Below are 22,267 nucleotides of genomic sequence, written 5' to 3'. Positions count from 1 at the left end.
CGAGCAGTCAGGCTCGGCATTCCAGAGCGGGTTCCTTATCGGCACCGGGCTGGTGTTCGCCGTTCAGGGGACGGTCTACGCCGCACAACTGCTCGAGCATGAAAGTGGTCAGCTGCGGCAAGAGACGAGCTATCTTTTGCAATTGTACGGCGGATACTTTCTCGTGCTGACTCTCTTTGCGCTCTTCTGCCTAGACTGCATGGTCTGGACCAAGAGCAAGATCAACTATCCCTTCATTTTCGAGTTTGACCAGCGACACCACATGGACTGGCAATCGCTGACCGCGTTCCCGAGCTTCTTCCTTTTGCTCTTTGGCATTTTTATTTGGGCGAACTTTAGCAGATACGGCCCGGAATCGCTGTATCTGTACTACCCAGTGATCCTCATCGGACTCACTGTTCTCATCATACTCCTGCCATTTCCCGTCATCGCACACAAGTCGCGCAAATGGCTTGCATATTCTCATGTGAGTCGCTGTCCGGGAGCAATACTTGACGTGAAGACTAACGGCAGCAGTGGCGATTGCTTTTGGCGGGCTTATACCCTGTAGAATTCCGTGACTTTTTCCTGGGCGACATATACTGCTCCCTGACATACGCAACCGCTGTGAGTTCCCAGCCCCTTTATACTTTTCTCATGGCTGACCACGGTTCCAGAATATTGAGCTCTTCTTCTGTCTGTACGCCAACGAATGGGATAATCCTGTCCGCTGCAACTCGAGCCACTCGCGTCTGATGGGCTTCCTCGCTGCCCTACCGCCGATATGGCGATTTCTACAGTGCATCAGGCGTTACAGGGATACAAAGAACATCTTTCCTCACCTCGTCAACTGCGGCAAATACTCCATGACTATCATGGCTGCGGTCACTCTCTCGCTGTACCGGATATATGGCACGCACACCAATCTCGCGCTGTTCATCACCTTTTCGCTGATGAATAGCATCTACTGCTGTAAGTGACCGATGCTGGGCGTCTGAATGATCAATACTAACCTGTAAGCGATCTGGGACCTGTTTATGGATTTCTCCCTGGTCCAGGCAGAATCAAAGCACTGGTGTCTCCGCGACATTCTCGCTTTGAAACGCAAGTGGCCATACTATACAATCATGGTCATTGATCCGATTATCCGTTTTGCCTGGATCTTCTACGCCATCTTCACGTACGACCGACAGCACTCTACTGTTGTCGCCTTCCTGGTGGCCCTGATGGAGGTCCTGCGTCGTGGTGCCTGGGCCCTCTTCCGCGTAGAGAACGAGCATTGTGCCAATGTATCGCAGTATAAGGCCTCTAGGGACGTGCCGCTGCCATACAGGATTGAGCCACTGATGGACCGCGCCTCGACCGATACATCACCAACGATCCCCGCTGGCGAGAGCGAGGCACCAGCCCCGGCACAGCAGGAAGAAGGCGGCATCACTGCCTCGTCCACGGCCGTGGCCAGCACCTTTGGGAGGGGCGGTCTTCGCAGTCGCGCTGAGACGTTGAGCGGCCGTACCTTTAGCAAGCTCATGTCAGAAGCGCACAAGCAAGATTTCGAGAAGAAAAAGCGGACACCACAGGAACAGGAAGAGGCGGAGCATGTGGGTGCAGTGGGTGATGAAGTTGATGACGAGGATGATGACGACGACGACGACGTTGAGGAAGAAGAGACCGATTTCGAAGTGGACATGGCGAACGAGCTGAGGAGACGAGCGGGACGGTAGATACCCATTCGGAGATACTGCATAGATCTATAGATAGCGACAAAGCATGCGTAATTTGAAAACCCGCCAGATAGATTGCGGCGGAGGCGTTATAATATTTCCATCGTTTCTACTCGTTTACATATATGATCTACTCTATGCCCATTCGCCATCAATCTGCTCCCAGTGATCCAGGAAACTCTTGAAGAACAGGGCACCCAGACCGGGGTCGAGCGCACCTGTCGTGGCCCTTATCGAGTGCATGCTCAGCTGCGGCGAGCCGACGTCGGCCGACCGCACGCCCATGGCACTCGACAGCATGGGACCCACGGTACCGCCGCTCCTCGAGTCGTTCCTGATCTGGAAGGCCTGCGTCCTGAGCCCCTCGAGCTCGGCCACGCGCCGCATAATGGCGGTCGAGACGGCGTCGGTGGTCATGTGGCCGTTGGAATCGGCCGAGATGACCATGCCCACGTTGAGCTGGGGGATGTGGTCGTCGAGGTAGTTGCCCAGGAAGTTGGGGTTGCCGGCGTGGGAGACGTCGGAGGAGCAAAGGAACGAGCGGGCGTACGTCTGGCCGAGCAGGCTGGGTCCGTAGGCGCAGGAGCTGAGCGCCTCGACGATGCGCTCAATGGTGGAGGGGAGGAAGTTGCCCTTGGCGCCCTGGCGCAGGAGCGAGCCAATCTCCTCGTCGTCAAAGAGGGCGACGAGCTTGATGTAGCTGTCGTCCTCCTTCTCCTCGGCGTGGAGGAGGGCGGTGAGGGCCGACCAGGAGCAGAGCTTGTCGTCGATGCGGCCGGCGGTGATGAACTCCTTCTCCAGGCCGAGGGTCTGGGCGGGCTGCGAGTCGAAGAGCTCGAGCTCCCAGTTGAGGATGGAGTCGTAGTCCTTGACGCCGAGCTCCTTGGCGATGAGCTTGACGAGGCGCGGCGGCTGCGAGCGCACAAAGGACTCGTCGCCGCCGAGGGCCTCGACGGCGTCGTTGGGGCCCTCGAGGCCGATGATGGGCACGGCCTGGGTCTCGGCGTTGTTGGTGCCCATCATGCCGACGCCAAAGTGAGGCGCCAGCGTGGGGATCTTGGCAATCGGCCAGCCGAGCTTGACGAGCTTGGTGCTCGTCTTGCCCGTCTCGACGTCGCGCACGACCACACGCCCACCGATGGCGAGGTCACGATCCCACCAGGTGGCGTTGAGGCCACCGGCGTAGGGCGCGACGCCGAGCTGCAGGTAGCCCGCCTTGTTGGGCTTCTTGCTGACGGGCTTGAGCTTGGCGGTGAGGGCGTCAATGTGGCCGGCGATCATGGCGACGCCATTGCCCGGCTTGTACGCCTTGCCGACGGCAAAGGCGATGACGGCGCTGCCGTTGCGGGTGGTGTAGTACTTGCCCCCGGCCTCGAGCTTCCACGCCTCGCGCGAGGGCAGCTCCTTGTACCCCTTGGCCTCGAGCTTGCGCTTGCTGTACTCGACGACGTGGAAGATGGTCGGGTTCTCCTCGAGGAAGTCGGTAAAGGGCTTGGTAAACGCCTCGGGCTTGGAGGACTCGACGACCTCGCGGCGGCTGGTGGGCATGGCTGGGGTGGGCTCGTGTAGGCGGTGGGCGAGCATGGCGCTGTGGAGGTTAGCGTGCGACGAGTGCGCGCTGGGTGTACGGCGGGTCATGGCGAGGATTCTGGAGGATACAATGAGAGGGAAGAAGGGGGAATGGGATCGGATTGGGGTTACAGAGGGATGGAGGGAAGCTCCCCGTGGGCAAGGTACTTTTGGTCAGCCGCGTTATCGGAAGTCCGTCCGTCTGTCTCGCTCGTGACACGGCGCCCGCATGACGACGATCGATGCGCCCCACATTTCCAGGCACCATGACAACGTCTATTTGCATTGCAGCGGTTTTGGCTACCCTACTGGTTTCAAGCCTACCTTATGCCGCTTCATCCTCGCCCTCGCCTGCCCTCCTCCTATCAGCGTCGTGCCGCTCGTGGTTCTTGAACAGGGCGAGCAGTCCCAAGTCGTAAATGACCTTCAGACTACCTGCCGCCAAAAACGAGATCCAGAACATGCCCTTGCCTGCTAGCACGCCCGTGATGGACGGTCCAACACTCGTTGCTGTGGTCTTGACGACATTGATGAGGCCCATACTCATCGTCCTCTCCTCGGGGCGTAGAATGGCTGCCAGGAATGCGGAGCGAGGCGCAACATCCATGGACTGGATGCAGGACCTCAGGATGAGGAAGGTGAGAGACCCCTGCAGCGAGCTCGGAATGGGGATCAGAGCGAGGAAGATGGCAGAAGGGATGTGCGTGAAGACCATGGTCGGCACGTTGCCCAGACGTTTGGCGAGTGACGCGGCAACGAGGGTTGAGCCTGCGGCAATAATGGCGGTCGTGAAGAAAACAGAACCCAGCCGTCCCTCCTGCAGTCCGAAACGCGACTTGAAGTAGTACATGATCCATGAGCTGCGGCAGTTAGCATGAAAGAGATAATTGACAGAAGATTCGACTTACAGTGGCACTAGCCCGGACGCAAACGAGTCCAACGCAAACAAGAAGCAAAGAGTGATGACGGTGCGCATACCCCGACCACTCAGATTCGGGAGCAGGGACTTCTTAGCAGGTGCCTGCGGAGCAGCGCTGTCTCGCAACAAGGGGGCTTGCTCTTGGTCGCTGGTCGAAGGCTTGCTGGGCTCCAACTCCACGGCTGGGCTCAGCATCAAGGCAAGCGCAGCCTTGATGAGGCCAAGACAGCCGTAGGCACAGAACGCGAGGCGATACACGTCGACCCTCTCCCAGTCAAGTTTGGCAAAAGCAACCTCCAGCAGCCAGCCGCACGTCATGGTCCCAAACGCCGAGCCTGCGCTGCCCGTCAGGCTGTACCAGGCGTAGATATCACCCCTCTGCTCGGGCGTGACAATGTGCGCAATCGTGCTCTCCTCGACCGCGCGGAACGGCCCAATCTCATTGCCACTGGTTTTGTCGTTAGTCAAGCTAGGCAGTCTTCTGGGCGTCAGCTTTTCCTACCTGGGACTGATGACACCAAAGACAGCCGCGCACAGAAGAATCCAGAATGAGCTCGAGAGAGCAAAGACGACGCCACTTGCTACCATGAGCACGGCGCCTAGCGTCAGAATCCACTTGCGCCCGATACCGTCCGCGAAGCAGGCGAGCACAAAGCTGATACCGACATCGCCAAAGAGAGTCAAGGTCATGAACAGGCCGATATGGGTCTGCGAAATGTCCAGCTCCCGGAGGAAAGACACTAGGACCAGCGTGGATGCGCCATAGGCAAAGAGACGCACAAAACGCTGGATGCAGAGGAGTTTGACGTCGATGGATGAGTGATACAGGGTTCGTAGGCCGGTGTGTTCAAGGACGCGCGCGAATATTGGGCTGCGGCCCGTTTTGGGCTGCTCAGTTGACGACATGTTGAGCGATTGATGGTTCTGGTTACAGAAGCGACATCTAAAAGATCCTAGAAAAGGAGTCTGGGGTTGCTATATGGGACTGGAGGTACATTACGCGTCAAGTTTTGACGCATCTCGGATTTCCGAGGGTTTAACAGACTAGACGTGAATACGCGTACAGAGACCGGATCGCTCGAAGGGGACCCACTTGGTTCACGTCACGGTGGTGGAAGACATATATCTTTTCTGGGTATTGTAATCCTGCTAAAAGATGTATATAAATTAGTGGACATGGAGAGGGCCGTGAAAGTCGAATGAGTAGATGGATATAATCTGGGAGCCATATTCAAGGGGAGGTCTGGTATCACCGCCAACATTGGAATAGTCATGGACCATCCATCTGTGATCAGCCCTCATCAAAGATAACATGCGAAAATGTGAGAAAACTAATTTTGTAGAAACAATACCCCCAGACTTTGGATACTCGAGCTGACACACCTGGTAATTTCTGCTGATCAGGGCTCAGCGTCCTTGGTCGTATCTAAGTTGGGATCAAAGCACTCTGGTCCCTGGGAATCTTGAACACTGAAGATAGTTCATGGAAAAGACACTGCCCAGGACAAAAGGTGGCTTCCTGCCCGGCCCAACCGGGCCAGAGAAGGAGCATCGCTGAGGCATTATTATTGTATTTAGCTTACTTAGCTGAGAGGGGGGCAACTCTCCTCTTGGATTCATTACACACACCTCTTCAATTGACACCTATTGGGACCCAAAGCTTTCTTCAGGACATCCTGATAGTCAGGCTAGCATCAGGTAACAATAATCTGGTCCCAATGAGGAAAACTGTGGTATCTAATGGACACGAAGGTGTGGTCCGATCTGGACCCCTGACGCGACTCCTCCCGCTAAAAATGCTTGAAAGTCTCTATTTAATTCTAAGGTTCTTTTAGTCCATGTTTGCAAAGCTTATGTCCCTGAACTAAACCTTGCCAAAAAAAAAAAAGTTAAACCAAGCTTCTGGAAAGATATAAAAACGGGACTGCTGCTTCAGGATGAGATCCATCCCTTCTTACTTCTCCAATACCCTGACTACGGATACCGATCAAGATATCATCATCAAGATTCTCTCCTATCACTTCTTCTACTTCATTCCTTGTCAACCTCTCTTACAATGGAGTATACCAAGCACGACCAACAGCGCCAGTCGCCCCTCTTCGCCCTGCCAGCGGAGATCCTCAACCAGATCGTCTACAGCATCCTGGATCCCGCAGATCAGCTCAGGTTCGACAGTGCCGGTAAAGTTCACTCCAAGTCCCGGCACCACGTCTACCCCTACTGCCGGGAGAGGGGGCCCGTCGACTGGACCAAGCCCCCGTGCCACCTGACCTACATGGAGAAGCCAGATCTCTATAGGGTCCAAGCCATGGGAACGCGTGACATCTGTCACGTCCTTCCAGGGCAGTTTGGCGACTACCGTGGCGACTTTGGCGCCTTTGCTGCGTTTCTCAGGACGTGTACCAAAGCGTAAGTCTGCCTCCTTCAAACTCAAAATTTCCCGTCCGCGCACAAAGGCAAAAATACTAATTAAGTTTCAGGTACCGTCTCTACTGGCAAATGCTGTGGGAGATTCCCACATTTGAATTTCTAAACTCGGGAGCCCTGAACGCGTTTCTGGACAAGGCCCCCTCTCATTGTCGCGGTCTCATCACGGACGTCCGGGTGACCTACGCCAACGAGTACTTCTCGGCCTCTACGATGGACGACTCGGAGAAGTTTTGGTATAAGTTGGGCTGGGATCAGTTTGAAAATCACATGGTCTTGGATTGCTTCGGTCTGCTGCCCAACCTGCAGACCTTTACCTTTGACACCAGCATCTGGCCGCGTCTGCGGGGCGGACCGATGCTGATGGCGGCCCAGTTGCGGAACGAGAGCCGACTCTATCGTCGAATGTGCGATACATACGACGCACTGAGAGCCGAAGCACCTGCTGGCGTCCAGATCATGGCGTACCAGAGTGGGGAGAAGCACATCCACTCCTACAGTGTCGACGCGGACAGCGCTGCCGTCGTGGAACTCGGCCATGACGGTGAGGATGGTCAGGACAAGTCCGACCACGAGGGTCCTAATGATGAAGATGAGGTTCCCGAGTGGTTGGATTATGAGTTTGACCAGGCGGACACCACGTTCATGGGGGAAGCTCTCTGGTAGTGGATGGGCCAGCGCCGGGTGCCAAGACGGCTCATCGGCCCCACCCGGACTCGGAGGTCCGGGGACTGTGAATGGAGGAAAGCATCGACATGGAAAGCGTTCAATTATGATACCACAAGCGACTTGCTATATTGACACTTCTATTTATTGACTCTTTTCTCCACTCGTGATCGTCTTGTTATTCTGTGAAATCTGCCGCTCTCGAATCGGACTTTCGGCGAGGACTCGGAGTGAGAGACACTGGCACTGACTGGAGCGGGGCAGCCCAAAGTAGCAGGACTTGGACATGGCGAGTTTCGTCGATGTCGACTGTGGTAAAGCATAACCAGGGGACATCGCCAATATTTGATACTGCTTTGAGTCATTACTTGCTGGCTGCGTTGTATTTCTAGTCAATGTTGCCGATATGTACAAGAAGTGGTGACCAGGAGCTTTGATCGAATCTTAGGCCTTGCCACTGTTGCAACTTCTCCACGGTCGAGGAGATGAGACGTAATACAATGCTTGTGTCATAATGTGTTCAGTATGGAGATCTGGAACTGGGTCAGCGTAACGGCGGGTACTGATGATGCGTCTGCCAAAAATGTGTTGGCTGCAGGAGTCGCCTCCCAGAGCCGAAAATGAAGATATCATCAAGAGGCTGGTGAAATAGATTCAGAGTAGCACAGATCCTATGTACAGCGTAGATCATGAAACGTGAGGGGAAATATGGATGGTTCAACAGCTTACTTGTATAATCAATGGTGCCCCAGCCGCAGTAGGCGCCGGCATCGTACCACACCATCTCGAGCATCTGCAAAGATCGGGGTATTCCCGTCTCTGCCCGCCTCGCACTGTCATACTTTAGACCAGAATAGACTAGACTAGAACCCCGAATAACTGCCTCTTCCGAAAACATACCGAGCTCTAGAAGGGGCATTTGTTCCATCACTGCATCCGTTTGATTTGTTCCGTCCGTGTGGAGGAGACACAATGCCCCACCCGACATGGCGACTCCGAACACCGAGAAATGTCCTGCATGACCCGGCACATCGACCACGCGCTTCTGTTCGTCGCCAACACTGTGCAACGCGGAGCAAGTGGTACGAGGGTATTGAAATCGTGCACCGGATGAGGGGAAGGCGGTTACTAGTCTAGCAGCGAGCAAGTTGACTCTCCGAAAGTGTCCCGTTGCGACGCACACGCAACGCTTAGATGCACGGTACGAACGGCTCGTTACGTACGTATTGAAGAGGGGAAGTTCCAGAGCCATTGGAGGGTATATAAGGATTGCATTCGCTTCACGGCTGGCATTCTTTGATCCTGCTACGATATTCATTCATCACCCAAACCTTATCTCGCTCTCAGTCATATATACACAACCGCAATCATGGTGAGCTGCACTTACAACACGGGGCAGTACAGTACCGGCAAGCTAACCAGTCCCAGGTCAAGGTTCTTCTCGTTCTCTACGACGGCGGCCAGCACGCCAAGGACGTACGTGTGCCTTTCTCTCCTTCCTGACTCTGAGCCCTCCACCCATCCGACCAAGACAAGACAATGTGACGATGCCCAAATCCGAAGCGACCCAGAACATCACGATGAGCTCTCTGCGCCATTGCCTTTTTGGGACGCGTCACGCACCTTCCCTGTCGCTGCAGCCCGAGAAGTGGGATTATGCGGGGAAGGAGCGGGGCAGTCGATCGGACATGACCTCACCTGCCTCACCCCCTTATCACCACATACACAATTCAGCTTCACGAGAAACTCTACGAGGAACTTTTACGAGAACCTCCATTCTGGCCCGAATACAGACCCGAATACAAGCTAACAATGACAAGGTCCCCGGTCTCCTCGGTACCACCGAGAATGAGCTCGGCATCCGCAAGTGGCTCGAGGACCAAGGCCACACGCTCGTCACCACCTCGGACAAGGAGGGCGAGAACAGCACGTTCGACAAGGAGCTCGTCGACGCAGAGGTCATCATCACCACCCCCTTTCACCCGGGCTACCTGACCGCCGAGCGCCTCGCCAAGGCCAAGAAGCTCAAGATCGCCGTCACGGCCGGCATCGGCTCCGACCACGTCGACCTCAACGCCGCCAACACCACCAACGGCGGCATCACCGTCGCCGAGGTCACCGGCTCCAACGTCGTCTCCGTCGCCGAGCACGTCGTCATGACCATTCTTGTCCTCATCCGCAACTTTGTCCCCGCCCACGAGCAGATTGAGCGCGGCGAGTGGGACGTGGCCGCCTCCGCCAAGCAGGAGTACGACCTCGAGGGCAAGGTCGTCGGCACCGTCGCCGTCGGCCGCATCGGCGAGCGCGTCCTCCGCCGCCTCAAGGCCTTTGACTGCAAGGAGCTCCTCTACTTTGACTACCAGCCCCTCAAGCCCGAGGTCGAGAAGGAGATTGGCGCCCGCCGCGTCGACACCCTCGAGGACCTCCTCGCCCAGTGCGACGTTGTCACCATCAACTGCCCCCTCCACGAGAAGACAAAGGGTCTCTTCAACAAGGATCTCATCGCCAAGATGAAGAAGGGCTCCTACCTCATCAACACCGCCCGCGGCGCCATCGTCGTCAAGGAGGACGTTGCCGAGGCCCTCAAGAGCGGCCACCTCGCCGGCTACGGTGGCGACGTCTGGTTCCCCCAGCCCGCGCCCCAGGACCACCCTCTGCGCTACGCCAAGAATCCCTTTGGCGGCGGCAACGCCATGGTGCCGCACATGTCCGGCACGTCGCTCGATGCCCAGAAGAGGTACGCCGACGGCACAAAGGCCATCCTCCAGAGCTACTTCAGCGGCAAGCACGACTACAGGCCTGAGGACCTGATTGTGCACAACGGCGACTATGCCACCAAGGCGTACGGTCAGCGTGAGAAGAAATAAGGGGTTAGGGGAGAGTCAGCAGAGTGAAGGTACATTGTACATTTAGCATGTTAGCCATCGTCATGAATCATGAGCTCATTTGTCGTTACTTGACATCTATTCCCTCCGGGACAATGCACGCTGCTTGTTCACTCAACGCTTGAATTGTACAGCTTGTTCTGCCTGCTCATTTCCAGAACTTCCACCAGGGCTGGCCGTCGCCGGCATCCTCCCTCTTGAGCGGGCGATCCCGTCCCTTCACCCGCCAGTAGTACACAGGGATGCCCACAACGATAAACGCCAGCACGATGAGCGTCTGTATGGGTTCCGCAAACACAGCCTTGCTCAGCAGAAACAGGCTGACGCAGCAGAAGATGATTGGTGTCGTGATCCATGTCTTGTACGGCCTCTCGAGGTTTGGCTCCTTATAGCGCAGCACAATGACGCCCAGAACGGTCAAGAAGTAAAAGATGTAGCCGGCCACACCGTAAAAGGTGACGAGGGTGCTGAACTCGCCCACAATGCAGTAGAGCGCGGTCAGGACGCCGTTCAGGAGCAGCGCGTAGATGGGCGTGTAGAACAACCCCGCGTCTCCGTCGCCCACCAGCGCACTCAGCTTCTTGGTGGCCCAGCTTCGAGTGTGTTGCGTGTTGAGGCTCTGCCGGTCGGCATTCCCGACACCCAGCGTGCCGAAAATCTCGGGAAAGTAACTCTCCTTGCCGGCTACGTAGATGAGGCGGCTCGACGTGAACGTCGACGAGTTGAGGGCGCCAAAGCAACTCGCGCTCACAATGAGCGCGAAGATGAGCGCGCCAACGGGCCCAAACACCTGCGAGCCAAAGGCCACCGCTACGGTGTTGGAACTGTTGACTTTGTCGAGCGGCAACACCAGAAAGTACGCCACGTTTGCCAACACGTAGAAAATGATGACCAGCGGCATGGCCGTGTTGATCACCCGGGGCAGGTCGCGTTGCGGGTTGCGAAACTCGCCCACCACATAATTCGTCTGCAAGCATTAGCACATCTCGCAGCCGGCTCGCCAAAGAAACATACATTGTCCCAGCCATCGTAGGCCCACAGACCACCGTACAGCGCCACAGCCCAGTGAGACAGGTCCGAGCTCGTGTTGTCGAACCACCCCGTCTTCTTCCAGTCGTCGTGCGCGTCGCCCTTGTACGAGATGCCGGTGGCCGCCACGATGATACCAATCACCGCAACACCCAGCAGGGCGAAGAATTTGAGGAACATGAGCATGTCATTCGCTCGCGTGCCCATCTTGGTCGACACACAGTTGAGGGACGTGACAAGGACCAGTCCCACCAAAGCCACCCCCTTGCTCACCCACGGATTCATGGTTTCCGCATCCGCGCCGATGAACGCCCTCGCAAAGTACTCTCCCATGATGATCGCAATGATCGCCGCGCTGCCCGGCTTCAGCACCAGGACAGCCACCCACGTGAACAGGAACCCCGTCAGCTCCCCAAATGTCTTGGCCAGATACACCTGCGAGCCCCCGTTAAGGGGTATCGCACCGCCGAGCTCGGCGTACGAGGACGCGCCCGTCCAGACCAGGATGCCGGCGAAAACCCAGACGACCAGCGCGGCACCAGGGGACCCGACCTGGCTTCCCACCTGACTAGGACTCGAGAAGATGCCGGACCCAATGACAAGACCAATGATGAGACTCAGCCCATTGAGGTATGTCAGCGTCTTGTGTTTTTCCAAACTCTCCACGCCGCCATTCGCCGTCGGCGCTCCCAGAGGCGCATATCCGCTCCCACCACCAGCAGCCGTTGAGCTCAAAGGGAACATGTTGGCCGCAAAGTCAAAGGCTGACGACACGCTGTACGATCGGTTCATGCGCCCTCGACCGGACTCGTAGTCGGAGGGATGTAAGGGATCCTCTTCTATGAGGGACAGACGACGCGAGGAGCCGATGCTTGGGCGCGAGGAAACGTCGTCGGCGGTCTGGTCGTTGAGCTGGCTCGAGGAGGCCAGCGAGGCCAGCTCCAGCGAATCGCGCGCCATGGCTCTCCTTATGACCTCCTGCTGCGCACAGGCGGGAGAAAAAGGGGGGGGAATTTGTTATTGACGGGTCGTTATTGAGCTTGGACGCCCATGGCGGTACGGGTCGAGGCTCGGGCGTGTGACGTCAACGCTTGTGGTTCGATCAGGAGGTTGTCGTGAGCAGATGAAATGATTTGGGGTGGAAGCGTGTATGTCGATATAGTGCCTTTACACACACTGATTGTTGACAATCCAAAGACCGTGGGAAAAAAAGGGGATGCTCAGAAAATTACCGGAATGCAAACGCAGAGCAACCTAACACTGGGGGTTCAATGCAGGACTGAACCCCTTGCTCTTCGGCTGGCACCGCCTGTTCAGGTCAGGGATAAGATGCCTACCCTAGACAGATTACATAATCAGATTGACTGCCGCCGCAAGCCGATCCTCTGCCAGCAATTCAATCTCGAGACTCATCCGCTTCTCTTCCACACACATCATGCCTGCAGACGACTACGTGCCTGTCGGCGGCGGCGCATTGAAACTGAAAGGCGCCAAGGTCGAGAAGAAGAAAAAGAAGAAGAGCAAGAAGCCCGATCTCGAGAAGAACCTCACGGCACCGTCCGAAGAGAGCGATGCGAAATCGATAGCGAGGCAGGACCAGTCGCCCACCGCGGAAGACGATCGCACAACCAAAGAAGAAGACAGCACGCCAGAGTCGCGGAAGACAGCAGCTGAGCTTCGGTACGAGGAGTTCAAAAGGAAAAGGGTACGTTTTCTCTGGCCCCCGGCGGCGCAGGCGAATGCTGACAAGACGTTGCAGTTGCTCAAGATGGCGGAACAAGAGGGCTCGCGACCGGAGCTCATGAAAACACACAAGGAGCGCGTGGAGGAGCTGAACACGTACTTGTCCAAGCTCAGCGAGCATCACGACATGCCCAAGATTGGACCTGGCTAGGTGGCTCGTGCGGTGCAAGGCGTTGCGGCGAAGTTTATACCCAGGATACATACATGCTTTATGAGAATTTTTGCAATTCATGGACCATTGATCAGGCTAAAGTCACATCGGTTTACTACTCCCCTTCAGATTCTGTCGCCGATCCTCACAGGCGACTTGAGCTGGGAGTGGCCGTACAACGGATTCCAAACAGAGGCGCAGCCTTCTACTACCTGCTGAGCGCGGCAGATGCTCGATGAGGATATGGCTACGCCCACATGACCACGTGAAGAACCGTTGCGAGCTCAGTATGCAAATCCATGTCCATGTAAATTCATTGCAAAATGAGGCTAGTCCCCCAGAACGCCGTGTAATGCTATATCCCATATGTGTCTCCTTTCCCGAATGGACCGTATACTGTGGCCCGTCTATTATTCTTTTGACCCATAGACACTAGGAGAGGCATAATTCATATCCTGAGAGTGGGCTCCCGCGCATCATGAAAGGAGGAAAGCTGCCGCAGCGAGGCCAACGACCATGGCCAGCGCCGGGTTCTTGGCCACGCCGGCATTCTGCAGGTCGGGATCGGACTCGTCGTCGCTGTTATCAGGCGCCGAGGTGGGGTCCACCTCCACCCAAGAAGTCGATGTGATGGTAGTGACGCTGCCACCTTCCTTGGTCGATGTGATCGTCGTCTTCACGGGACTCGACGTTGGCTCATCCTTGCCATCATCGGTGGTTGTGCTCGACTCCGCCTCTGTGGTGGTGGTCGAGGCCTTCTCTTTTGTGGTGGTGGTAGTAGTCGTCGTCGTGTCCTCTGCTTTTTGACTGTCAGCACGGGTTCTTGCAGTTTGTGAGTTGCATATCAAGTCAAGGCGTGGGAATGAATAGGTCGTTCCTGGCGAAGGGAAAAAGCAGAGCAATGGCAAACACAAAAAAGGAGCGCAGAAGCAGCTGAAACCATGGCGAGGTCGCGGTCGAACATACCGAGAGTTCTCGATGTGGTCTCAAGCGAGGTCTCAACTGAGGTGTCCGTAGTACGGACTTGGGAAGTGGAGAGAGAAACAATGACAGAGTCGATCACGGTGGGCAGTTCAGAGCTAGGTGACGCGGACGGAACATGGGACTGTCCCGACGGAGACCTACTTGGAGCAGTGGACGTGGCGTCCTGGGATGTAGATGGCGTATCCGTGCTGGGCGCAGAGGAAGGCGCAGTGGAAGGGGCAGAGGGAGATTCCGGCGGAGACCTACTGGGGGTAGACGTGGACTCTGGCGCAGTGGATGTGGGAGGAATAGGAGAGGTCGAGGAGGGGACGTCCTCGGTGGTGGACATACCAATTGTGGTCGTCGTCGTCTGCTTCGTTGTCGTTTCCTGGGGAGCGTCGCTTGTTTCGGTCGTCGTGGTCTCGGCGTCCGATGTGCTTTCGGGTTGCGTAGTGGTGGTTGTTGTGTCGGGGGGAGGGAGCTCCGTGGTGGACGTGTCTGGCACCACCTCTGAAGTCGTGGGATCAGCTGTAGTCGTCTCGGTGGGAACTTGGACAGTCGTAGTAGTGATTGCTGTGGGCATGTTAGCTCCATCTAACATGGTCCTGTGGGGGGTGAACCCATACCTGTCGTCGTGACTGCAGGAGGCTCAGACCCTTGCGTTGTTGAGGGCAGATCAGCCACCTGGTCCGAGGTAGTAGGCTCCTGGGGTCCAGTGACGTTACCCTCGCTGGCAGATGGGATGGGGGTGCCACCAACCCCGTCGTTCTGGCGCCTGTGAATCCTGATGGGCTCTAGAGCCTCCTCTTCGGTAATCGCAACCAAGACGGTGTCTTTCTGAGGCTCTGCCGCTTGCGTCTCCCGGTTCTCCGCCGCCAATTGCTGCCCGTGCCTCCACAGCTGCTCTTTGTTGGCGCAGCAGTTGGCAACCATCCCCAAGGCGAATAGAACGACCAATCCTACGGTGAGAAGGCGACATCGTTGGCTTTTCTTGTCGTCTCGTTGTCTCGGCGATACAGTGGATGCATCGTTGTGAGGGAGTGGTGCCTTCTCATCGCATGGAAGTAATGACTGAGGTGCCATTGCAACGAGGGACGGGGTGGTTCTGGTGTCTCGGCAGCCTCTAAGGAGACCGACACGGGATAGCAGCCGGCGAGGCTGGCTGCTTGACGGTGAATATGAGTGTAACGTCGATGTTGGTAAGATGAGGTGACCGAGCTTGGTGTTTGCACTGAAGGAAGCTAGAAGGTTGGGTCTGAGGGCTCGTCCAGCAAACAGGTACGATGCTAGACAGGCAAGCAAGAATGTTGGAAACTGGAGATGGAGGACAAGAGTAGAAGGGAAAGAGAAAGGAAAAGGAGAAACAATGGCAGTGCCAAGTCAAGCCATGCAAAGCTGGTAAGTTGAGGTGTGGTGAGGCTGGCGGCGGCGGAGGAGAAAATGCCCAGAAGTGATATCGAAGTCCAGGCCAAGCCCACAAGAGGTGGTGGAGTGGCAACGCACCTTGGACGCCATGAGCGCATCCGGCTGGGCAAATTCGCCGTGTCGCCGTCAGCCAAGAACCGGATTTCGACCTGAACCATCTTGATACGAGGTTTTGGACCGGCTGCGGTGCCGTTGCCGTTTGCATCTACGTAGCTGCTATACGGCGCCCAGAATAGCGACATGATGAAAGCTATTGCCTGGCCCATTCCACGATCGCCTTGGGGATCTGGGAGACTCAAGATGGCTTGTGACCTGAGATTGTTGGAAACAACGTCTCACCTTGGACACAAGCCGCCAATAAATCGAATCGGATTTGACGCTCGAAACCCTGCCAGCGCTCTATCTGCACGTACTGCCTGTAGCCTGTAGGCACTCAGTAGTCAGTATCCGTACCCACGCATCAATCATCATCATCATCGTCACCCAAGGCCAAGGGTCCACTGCTCGGTTCCACGCCGCAGCAGGCTCCGGTCGGGCCAAGGCTGAGCCTCTGTGGCACGAGTGGTTCCAATTGTTCCAATCGTTCCAGCCGTTCAACACCTATCTTGGCGTCTGGAGACAAAGGTATTCCACTCGAGCTATCCGCGCCCTCTGCCACTATTGATTATTACGTACTATTCGTGGTGCCGGAACTTTCTCTTCCACCATGGACGATGACAGTGGACACGAGGCACGCCTCGTCATGGCGAATCTCCAGATACAAACTTTCACGCTATCTGACCACCCAGTATCCCACGCAGCACAAGCGCGCAGCAGCATGCAGTAGCTGTGCGTATCGAAGGCGACACCCACTCGGCGCCTGGTCGACGCAAGGTGAAACGAACCTGAAGGTGGTGTTCTCACGGGTTTGATCCGACACCACCACCTGAGAGTCACGAGAAGTTGTATTGACTTTTACGCGGCGCCGTCGCTGGCGTGGGAACCCCTCGAGGTCGAGAAGCCATTCTCGACAGCTAGTAGCTGAAATGTTCCGCAAAGGCTAATTACCTAGCCAAGCTCCCCCTCACTAGCAGCATTTGATGGTGGCTGGTATCTCGCGGTCCTGAGCTACGGACAGGACCGGCACAAATAGATGGCGGGGCCTCAACAGCTTGAAGCTCCTCAGAACTCACCTCGAGTTTCCAAAGTACTCAGCGTGGCACATGGTCCACATGATCGCAGCTTTCATGTCGCGACCGCAGTGATAATCCTCCATGCAGATGCCCAGTTTTGCGGTCTGCATCGATGTCTGTTGGTGGTGAACTTGGCAGACACGCGTTGTCGCCTTGTTCAGTCGGCGCTGTGAATCTGTGGTACGTACGGATACGGGATCAGCGTTGGGCCCTGCTACAGCCTACAGTCAAGCAAAGTCAGCACAGACAATCCATCGATAGTCTTTTGAATTTTGATATGCAGAAAAAAGGAAAGAAACATTGACATTGTGATGTCTCGTATGTCTGAACACGATTTGCCGATGCTCCAGTGAATAAAGTCGAAAGGTGCTGCGGGAAAGACTGGAAGCTTGCGCCCCAACGACACGGCATGGACCCCAGCGACCAACAAGTGAGCCGCACTTTCATGTGATAATGAAGGTAAGGTAATGAATGTCCCGACGGGACCATGGAATGCATTGACAATTTCTGCAAAGCCTGTTCACTTCCACTTGATTCTCCTAGTCCGACTCAGTATTCACTGGCCATTGATTTCTCCCTCGCCATCCGCCTCTCTCGCCAACGTTCAATCGCTACCTTATCCAGGCCCTCCATCTGGCACCAATCACCACCCCTCCATATCTCACCCGAGAATCCAATCCCCATTAATTAGCCCTGTAACGTCAAACCCCCACAGACGCGTGTCCGAGCCATCCTGCTTCACGGCTCCCATGATTCAGGACAGGTAATACAAGGCCGAGGTCATGCCCGAAAATCTCAGCACCGACTCGCTGAAGCCGCCCGACCCCGATGAGCAGGATAGCCTGCGCGCGCTGAACCGCACACCGCACCCGTACCACCACCAGAGCGAGCACCTCCCCTATGCCGCCGACCGCTTCGACGTGCGCAGTGCGAACGAGTCGCTGCGCCCAAGACCAAACTGTGGAAATGGAACGATCAAGTCGCCCCGGTCGATAGCAGACGCGTACAAGGAGTCCTCCCCCGGGAGCGACAGTGGCACCGAGGCGGACGACGAGCACTTTCTCAAGGGGCTGCCAGCCCCCAAGACCAAACTGCATAAGGGGCTGAGGGGTCAGAATGAGCATTTGTCGGGCACACCGTCGCCCATGCCCTCGCCGACATGGACGGGAAAGGAGGCCAAAGATTACACATCCCAACCCGTCGCGCGGCAGCAGGCACTGGGGAGCCGGATACTGGGGGCGGTCCGGCGCAACAAGAACTTGACGCAGCGCGCCACCGAGGCTGGCATTGTCACTTGCCTGAGCTGGATAGTCATGGCCAATGAGCAGGTTCAGCCGCTGGTCAAGACGTGGAAGCGAGGTGAGCACCCGAGAACGCCTGAACGAACCCTACGTTTTACTGACCATCGAGACTTTGAATTGCTGGGGTTGATTTACACAAGTTTGCTTGCCGTGTACCCCGTGCGCGTTGCCATTTGGGGCTACAGGAAGCGGAACCCGACGAGATCCATTCCTCTACGACTACCTGCGAACTTCGACCCTGCGCCGATTCTCTGGCCGCCAGCCGTCACATTGTGCGTCTCGCTGCTGGTGGCAACCGACAATCCCGCCGTGATCCTCCCCAACATGATCCTCAGCATCTGCACCTGGCCGCAGCAGATTATACCAAAGTTTGAGCTTGAATCGGCCTACGACTCCGTACACTGGGCCCTGACTTGCCTGCCTCTCGTGTGGAGCGCATCCCGTCAGAATGCCGTTCGCGTCGCAGGAACTCATGCTTTTGTCTCCAACGAGGAGATGGTGCTGTTATACCCGCTCCACCAGACGCTCTGCGTCGTCTTGCACCATCTCACCACTACCAGCCTGCTCACCGCAGAGCTGCAGCTATTCTCCGTTGCGCTGATCAACGTCCTGATTCTGGCGTCCTCACCCCAGATCTACGTCCTCAAATCCTTGCTGTGGGTTGGTGGGCTTGGCATGCTCGTGACGTGCAGTGGTGTCATCAGGTCAGGCATCATCCTGGCCAGGGTGCCCAAATGGCGATTTCGCAAGGTGCCTGGACACGGCCATCGGCCTCTGTGGAAGGAACTATCAAAGGTCTTCTCGTGGCGGAGGATCAAGAGCGAGTTCTTTGGTTCCATGAGAGAGGCGCGCATGGACGACGTGGGCACCTCGGACGATGAAGTCGACTACAACCAGTTCAAAGCACCCAAACGAACACAAACTTTGGGTACAGCCCTCAACTCGACATCGAAAGGGTTAGACGGGCGACCGTCAGACAGCCGCGGCTTCCAGCCCAGTGGTCTGGCTCGCAGCCAAACATTATCCTATGCCGATAACTCGCCTCAGATTCACCACTCACACACATCATCCGGCCGCAAGAAGCGTTCGACATCAGTGACGCTACGACCGTTCCTGAAGCTGACTTATACGCAAGCCGTCATTCGAAAGTGGTTGTATGCGCTCCATGTCTATTCCATGCTCGGTGTCGTCATCCTTGGAGGCATCCGCACACACATGCAGCTTGTTGCTTTCAGGGGCAAAGATCCTATAGGCTGGGCCCTTGGCTACTTATTCGGCGACTTGCCCGCCTTCCGCTTCCAGGTCGTGAATGCCAATCTCGAACGCTGGATCTGCCTCCCGGAGCGCACCCAGGACGAGGACAAGTTGTGTCACATGGGCTGGGTGCAACATGTTCGTCACACCGACTTTGGGGAGGCCAACACCCGCCTGCTCCTCGCTGCGTACTGGGCCCTTGTCGTGATAGTCGGACTGGTCGTCGTCTTCCGGCTCCAGAACATCTACGAGGTCGACACGCGGCGCAAGGTGTTTCATTTCATGATGGTGGGCATCTTGCTGCCAGGCACCTTTGTTGACCCGACCTTTGCCGCCCTCGTCCTGGCCATTGTGCTAGCCATCTTTCTCGGCCTCGACTTGTTGCGAGCCAGCCAACTCCCACCTCTATCCAAGCCGATTGCTTCGTTCCTGGCACCGTACGTTGATGGCAGGGACTTTCGCGGCCCGGTGGTGATCTCCCACATCTTTCTGCTGATTGGTTGTGCCATCCCCCTGTGGCTTGCTCTGGCGGCGCTGCCACGCTCAGGGTCGGGCTTCAATGCCGGCTGGGAGGTGCCGACTCGAGAAGTCAGCATGGTGTCGGGCGTGGTCTGTGTTGGGTTGGGCGACGCCGCAGCGTCACTCATTGGCCGTCGCTACGGGCGTCGCAAGTGGATCTGGGGAGGCGGCAAGAGTCTAGAGGGCAGTCTGGCCTTTGCCGTGGCCGTGTTTGTTGGTCTCGCGGCCGCGAGCATCTGGCTTCGCGTCGGGGGCTGGCCCATTGCGGACGAGCGCGCCGGCGTTCTGCAAAGCGCCCGGAACGCGGCGGTGTGCGGCACCATGGCGAGTCTCACGGAGGCGGTCCTCACGGGCGGAAATGACAATGTCATTGTGCCGGTGGTGCTCTGGACTTGCGTGAAGAGCCTCGCGATATAGACGGATGATCAATGTGTAACGACGTAATGCCTGATGAAATCCACAACGCTATGCTTCATGTGCCGGTGACTGCCTATATATGCCTTTTCTATTCATGACATGAGGTCCTCCAAGATGGCCTCAAGCTCCTCTTTTCCAAAGGGGACGCTCAGCAGTTCCGTGCCAATGGCGTCCTTTCGACTCGTGATGATCTGATGATCGTGGAATCTGTACCAGTTAGCTGTGGTGCCACACTTCGAGGGGGGTTAAGGGAGAAACGTACTCTTTCAATAATGTTCGAAAAGCCATTTCCGAGCTGCAGATGAACTCCTCCACGGCCTTGTTGTAGATCATCCTATACTCGACTCCCACATCCTCCCCACCACCAACACCTTCCTCCTCCATCGCGATGAGCACCTCGCCAACGAGCAGCTGGAACAGGTTCCGCGCGTTCTCGGGTAGTGACTTGAGGACAAAGGAGACACCCTCCCGCCCGTTGATGCGGCGCGCCTTGCGGCCGAGGAGCTCGTGCACGTCGTCCACGACATCGAGCTCCACCGTAAAGGGGCGAAAGGTCGTCGCGTCGTGAAAGGCAAAGTTGAACGCCGAGCGCAGCCCAATGTCCCACAGCAGCGAGAAGTCGGGCGTGTCCGCCGAGGCGATGAGGCGGATCTGGGGATGCGATGCGAGTTGCGCCAGCGTTGTCTGGTGCGTAGCCTTGCGTATGGGCGCCCCGTCAATGGAGTTGACGAGAATGGTCAGAATGGTGTCTGGCGCCGAGGCGAGGCTGGCAAGCAAGGCCTGCATCATGTTCGGGGGAGGACCTGCCGGGATGCGCACGTTGAGTGCCAGGCCGAGGGTGGAGAGGATGTCTCTCATCGTGGTCGTCTGTGCGTAGCCGTTGACAATGACGATTCGCTGCGTTTTGCCCGGTGGTGTCTCTGGGTAGAGATGCTTCGCCAATCGCTGCAGAAGTGGCCGCTTGGATCCATACCCATACAGACATATGCTGAAGCCCTGCGAGAGCTCAAACGTCCACTGAGGAAAGCTCTTGGCGTGGAAAGCCTCCAGGTCCTCGATCTGGCTCTGGTGTCGGTCCGTCTGCTCCCGTAGCAAGGTAAAGTATTCATCATGCGTCAAAAGACTCAGTGCTGAGAGGGTATTGTTCGAAGTCTTTGGTTTCCCTGGCTTGTTGTGTAGGAAGTAGAGCTCATGGGACGGTAGATCCCTCGGCGGCGTGGGTGACTTGTTCCGTTTCTTCCTCCCTCTTTTCTTGGGCGTATCTTTCGATGGTGTTGCATCTGTCTTATCCCCGTCTGTTTCCTCTTCCACCGCTTCCTCTTCACTTGAGTCGTAGATTGCTCCCGCTATGCCATCCGGCTCCGCATCAGAATCATCGTTGCCAACGACCGACTCGATCAGGGCGCGTGCCGACTTGCGACGGGCGGATCGATCTGCACCAGCCTGCCTACGAGGTGTGGCATCTTCGTCCTCACCGTCGTTGTTCTTGCGCTTAGAGGGTGTCTTTGGGCCAGCTGTCCTTGGCGTGGGCGTGTCGCCATTCGGCTTGGGTTTTGGCGGCCGCCCTCGCTTCCTGGGTGTCGTCGTCGGTGTCTTTTCCGCAGGCAATGGCTCAGCAAATCCATTGGTCATTGATTCATGCTGGTGACCGTCGATCTCGCCATTTGTGATATCGTCAGTGCCCAGGGCGTCACGTCTTCGTTTCGAGGGCGTCTCGGGTTCGGTTTCGTTGTTGGCATCGGAACGACTGCGCTTTCGGGGCGATTGAGAGTTGACAACAATGGGAGACTGGTTGTGAGCCTTTCTAGGGGGCATTTTGCCTTGATCCCGAGGTCACTCGCTCGAGTTTCGAAGTTGGCGCAAACGACTGTAAGCGGGAAGGGAGGAAGCTGATGCAGGGTAGTTGGAATTCCGTAAAATGTCGAGAACGCGTCCAGAACGCGCCGGCGGAGGGACAGGAGTATCGTGGCGCTAGCTCTGGGTCCAGTCTTGGTGGCTTGAAGCGTGGCGTCAGTCAGACATCCCTGTCAGCTGCCATTTGATGCTCAGAAATCCAGAATCATGAGGTCGGTCATTCTCAATCTCACTTTTCGTCAGAGCACCCCGATGTGATACTGATATTGA

The 22,267-nt window shown here is 56.6% G+C and overlaps 9 protein-coding genes across 9 annotated transcripts; 4 read left to right on the top strand and 5 right to left on the bottom strand.

The window, feature by feature from the left end:
• Positions 1-1,399: 1,399 nt before the first annotated feature.
• Positions 1,400-3,469, bottom strand: F5Z01DRAFT_337611 (vacuolar aspartyl aminopeptidase Lap4). Its single transcript, XM_046259179.1, has one exon. It carries the CDS (start codon positions 3,339-3,341, stop codon positions 1,839-1,841), a length of 1,503 nt encoding a protein of 500 aa, XP_046114860.1. The 5' UTR covers positions 3,342-3,469; the 3' UTR covers positions 1,400-1,838.
• Positions 3,470-5,186, bottom strand: F5Z01DRAFT_337656 (major facilitator superfamily domain-containing protein). Its single transcript, XM_046259180.1, has 3 exons — positions 4,694-5,186; positions 4,181-4,639; positions 3,470-4,132 (listed from the first exon to the last, which is right to left on the bottom strand). Exons 1-3 carry the CDS (start codon positions 5,095-5,097, stop codon positions 3,598-3,600), a joined length of 1,398 nt encoding a protein of 465 aa, XP_046114859.1. The 5' UTR covers positions 5,098-5,186; the 3' UTR covers positions 3,470-3,597.
• Positions 5,187-6,247: 1,061 nt separating this feature from the next.
• On the top strand, positions 6,248-7,284 carry F5Z01DRAFT_639839 (uncharacterized protein; the record flags this gene model as incomplete). Its single annotated transcript, XM_046262469.1, has 2 exons — positions 6,248-6,600; positions 6,672-7,284. The coding sequence occupies 2 exons, from the start codon at positions 6,248-6,250 to the stop codon at positions 7,282-7,284; spliced, it is 966 nt and encodes a 321-aa protein (XP_046114858.1).
• Positions 7,285-8,522: 1,238 nt separating this feature from the next.
• F5Z01DRAFT_664833 (formate dehydrogenase) lies at positions 8,523-10,247 on the top strand. The gene is made up of 3 exons (XM_046264127.1): positions 8,523-8,656; positions 8,713-8,760; positions 9,105-10,247. Exons 1-3 carry the CDS (start codon positions 8,654-8,656, stop codon positions 10,149-10,151), a joined length of 1,098 nt encoding a protein of 365 aa, XP_046114857.1. The 5' UTR covers positions 8,523-8,653; the 3' UTR covers positions 10,152-10,247.
• F5Z01DRAFT_337355 (amino acid permease-domain-containing protein) lies at positions 10,133-12,376 on the bottom strand. Its single transcript, XM_046259178.1, has 2 exons — positions 11,184-12,376; positions 10,133-11,136 (listed from the first exon to the last, which is right to left on the bottom strand). The coding sequence occupies exons 1-2, from the start codon at positions 12,156-12,158 to the stop codon at positions 10,318-10,320; spliced, it is 1,794 nt and encodes a 597-aa protein (XP_046114856.1). The 5' UTR covers positions 12,159-12,376; the 3' UTR covers positions 10,133-10,317.
• Positions 12,377-12,633: 257 nt separating this feature from the next.
• Positions 12,634-13,092, top strand: F5Z01DRAFT_677427 (uncharacterized protein; the record flags this gene model as incomplete). Its single annotated transcript, XM_046265353.1, has 2 exons — positions 12,634-12,903; positions 12,958-13,092. The coding sequence occupies 2 exons, from the start codon at positions 12,634-12,636 to the stop codon at positions 13,090-13,092; spliced, it is 405 nt and encodes a 134-aa protein (XP_046114855.1).
• A 476-nt stretch (positions 13,093-13,568) lies between these two features.
• On the bottom strand, positions 13,569-15,722 carry F5Z01DRAFT_753292 (uncharacterized protein; the record flags this gene model as incomplete). Its single annotated transcript, XM_046267090.1, has 4 exons — positions 13,569-13,969; positions 14,059-14,628; positions 14,682-15,310; positions 15,559-15,722. The coding sequence occupies 4 exons, from the start codon at positions 15,720-15,722 to the stop codon at positions 13,569-13,571; spliced, it is 1,764 nt and encodes a 587-aa protein (XP_046114854.1).
• A 1,712-nt stretch (positions 15,723-17,434) lies between these two features.
• On the top strand, positions 17,435-20,251 carry F5Z01DRAFT_693512 (uncharacterized protein; the record flags this gene model as incomplete). Its single annotated transcript, XM_046266219.1, has 2 exons — positions 17,435-18,011; positions 18,063-20,251. 2 exons carry the CDS (start codon positions 17,435-17,437, stop codon positions 20,141-20,143), a joined length of 2,658 nt encoding a protein of 885 aa, XP_046114853.1. The 3' UTR covers positions 20,144-20,251.
• On the bottom strand, positions 20,190-22,170 carry F5Z01DRAFT_336680 (origin recognition complex subunit 2-domain-containing protein). The gene is made up of 2 exons (XM_046259177.1): positions 20,406-22,170; positions 20,190-20,350 (listed from the first exon to the last, which is right to left on the bottom strand). The coding sequence occupies exons 1-2, from the start codon at positions 21,956-21,958 to the stop codon at positions 20,236-20,238; spliced, it is 1,668 nt and encodes a 555-aa protein (XP_046114852.1). The 5' UTR covers positions 21,959-22,170; the 3' UTR covers positions 20,190-20,235.
• Between the last annotated feature and the right edge of the window lie 97 nt (positions 22,171-22,267).

Source organism: Emericellopsis atlantica (genome assembly GCF_019669845.1).
Source record: "Emericellopsis atlantica unplaced genomic scaffold F5Z01scaffold_31, whole genome shotgun sequence".
NCBI lineage: Eukaryota > Fungi > Ascomycota > Sordariomycetes > Hypocreales > Bionectriaceae > Emericellopsis > Emericellopsis atlantica.
This window is presented reverse-complemented; position numbering and strand designations above follow the sequence as displayed.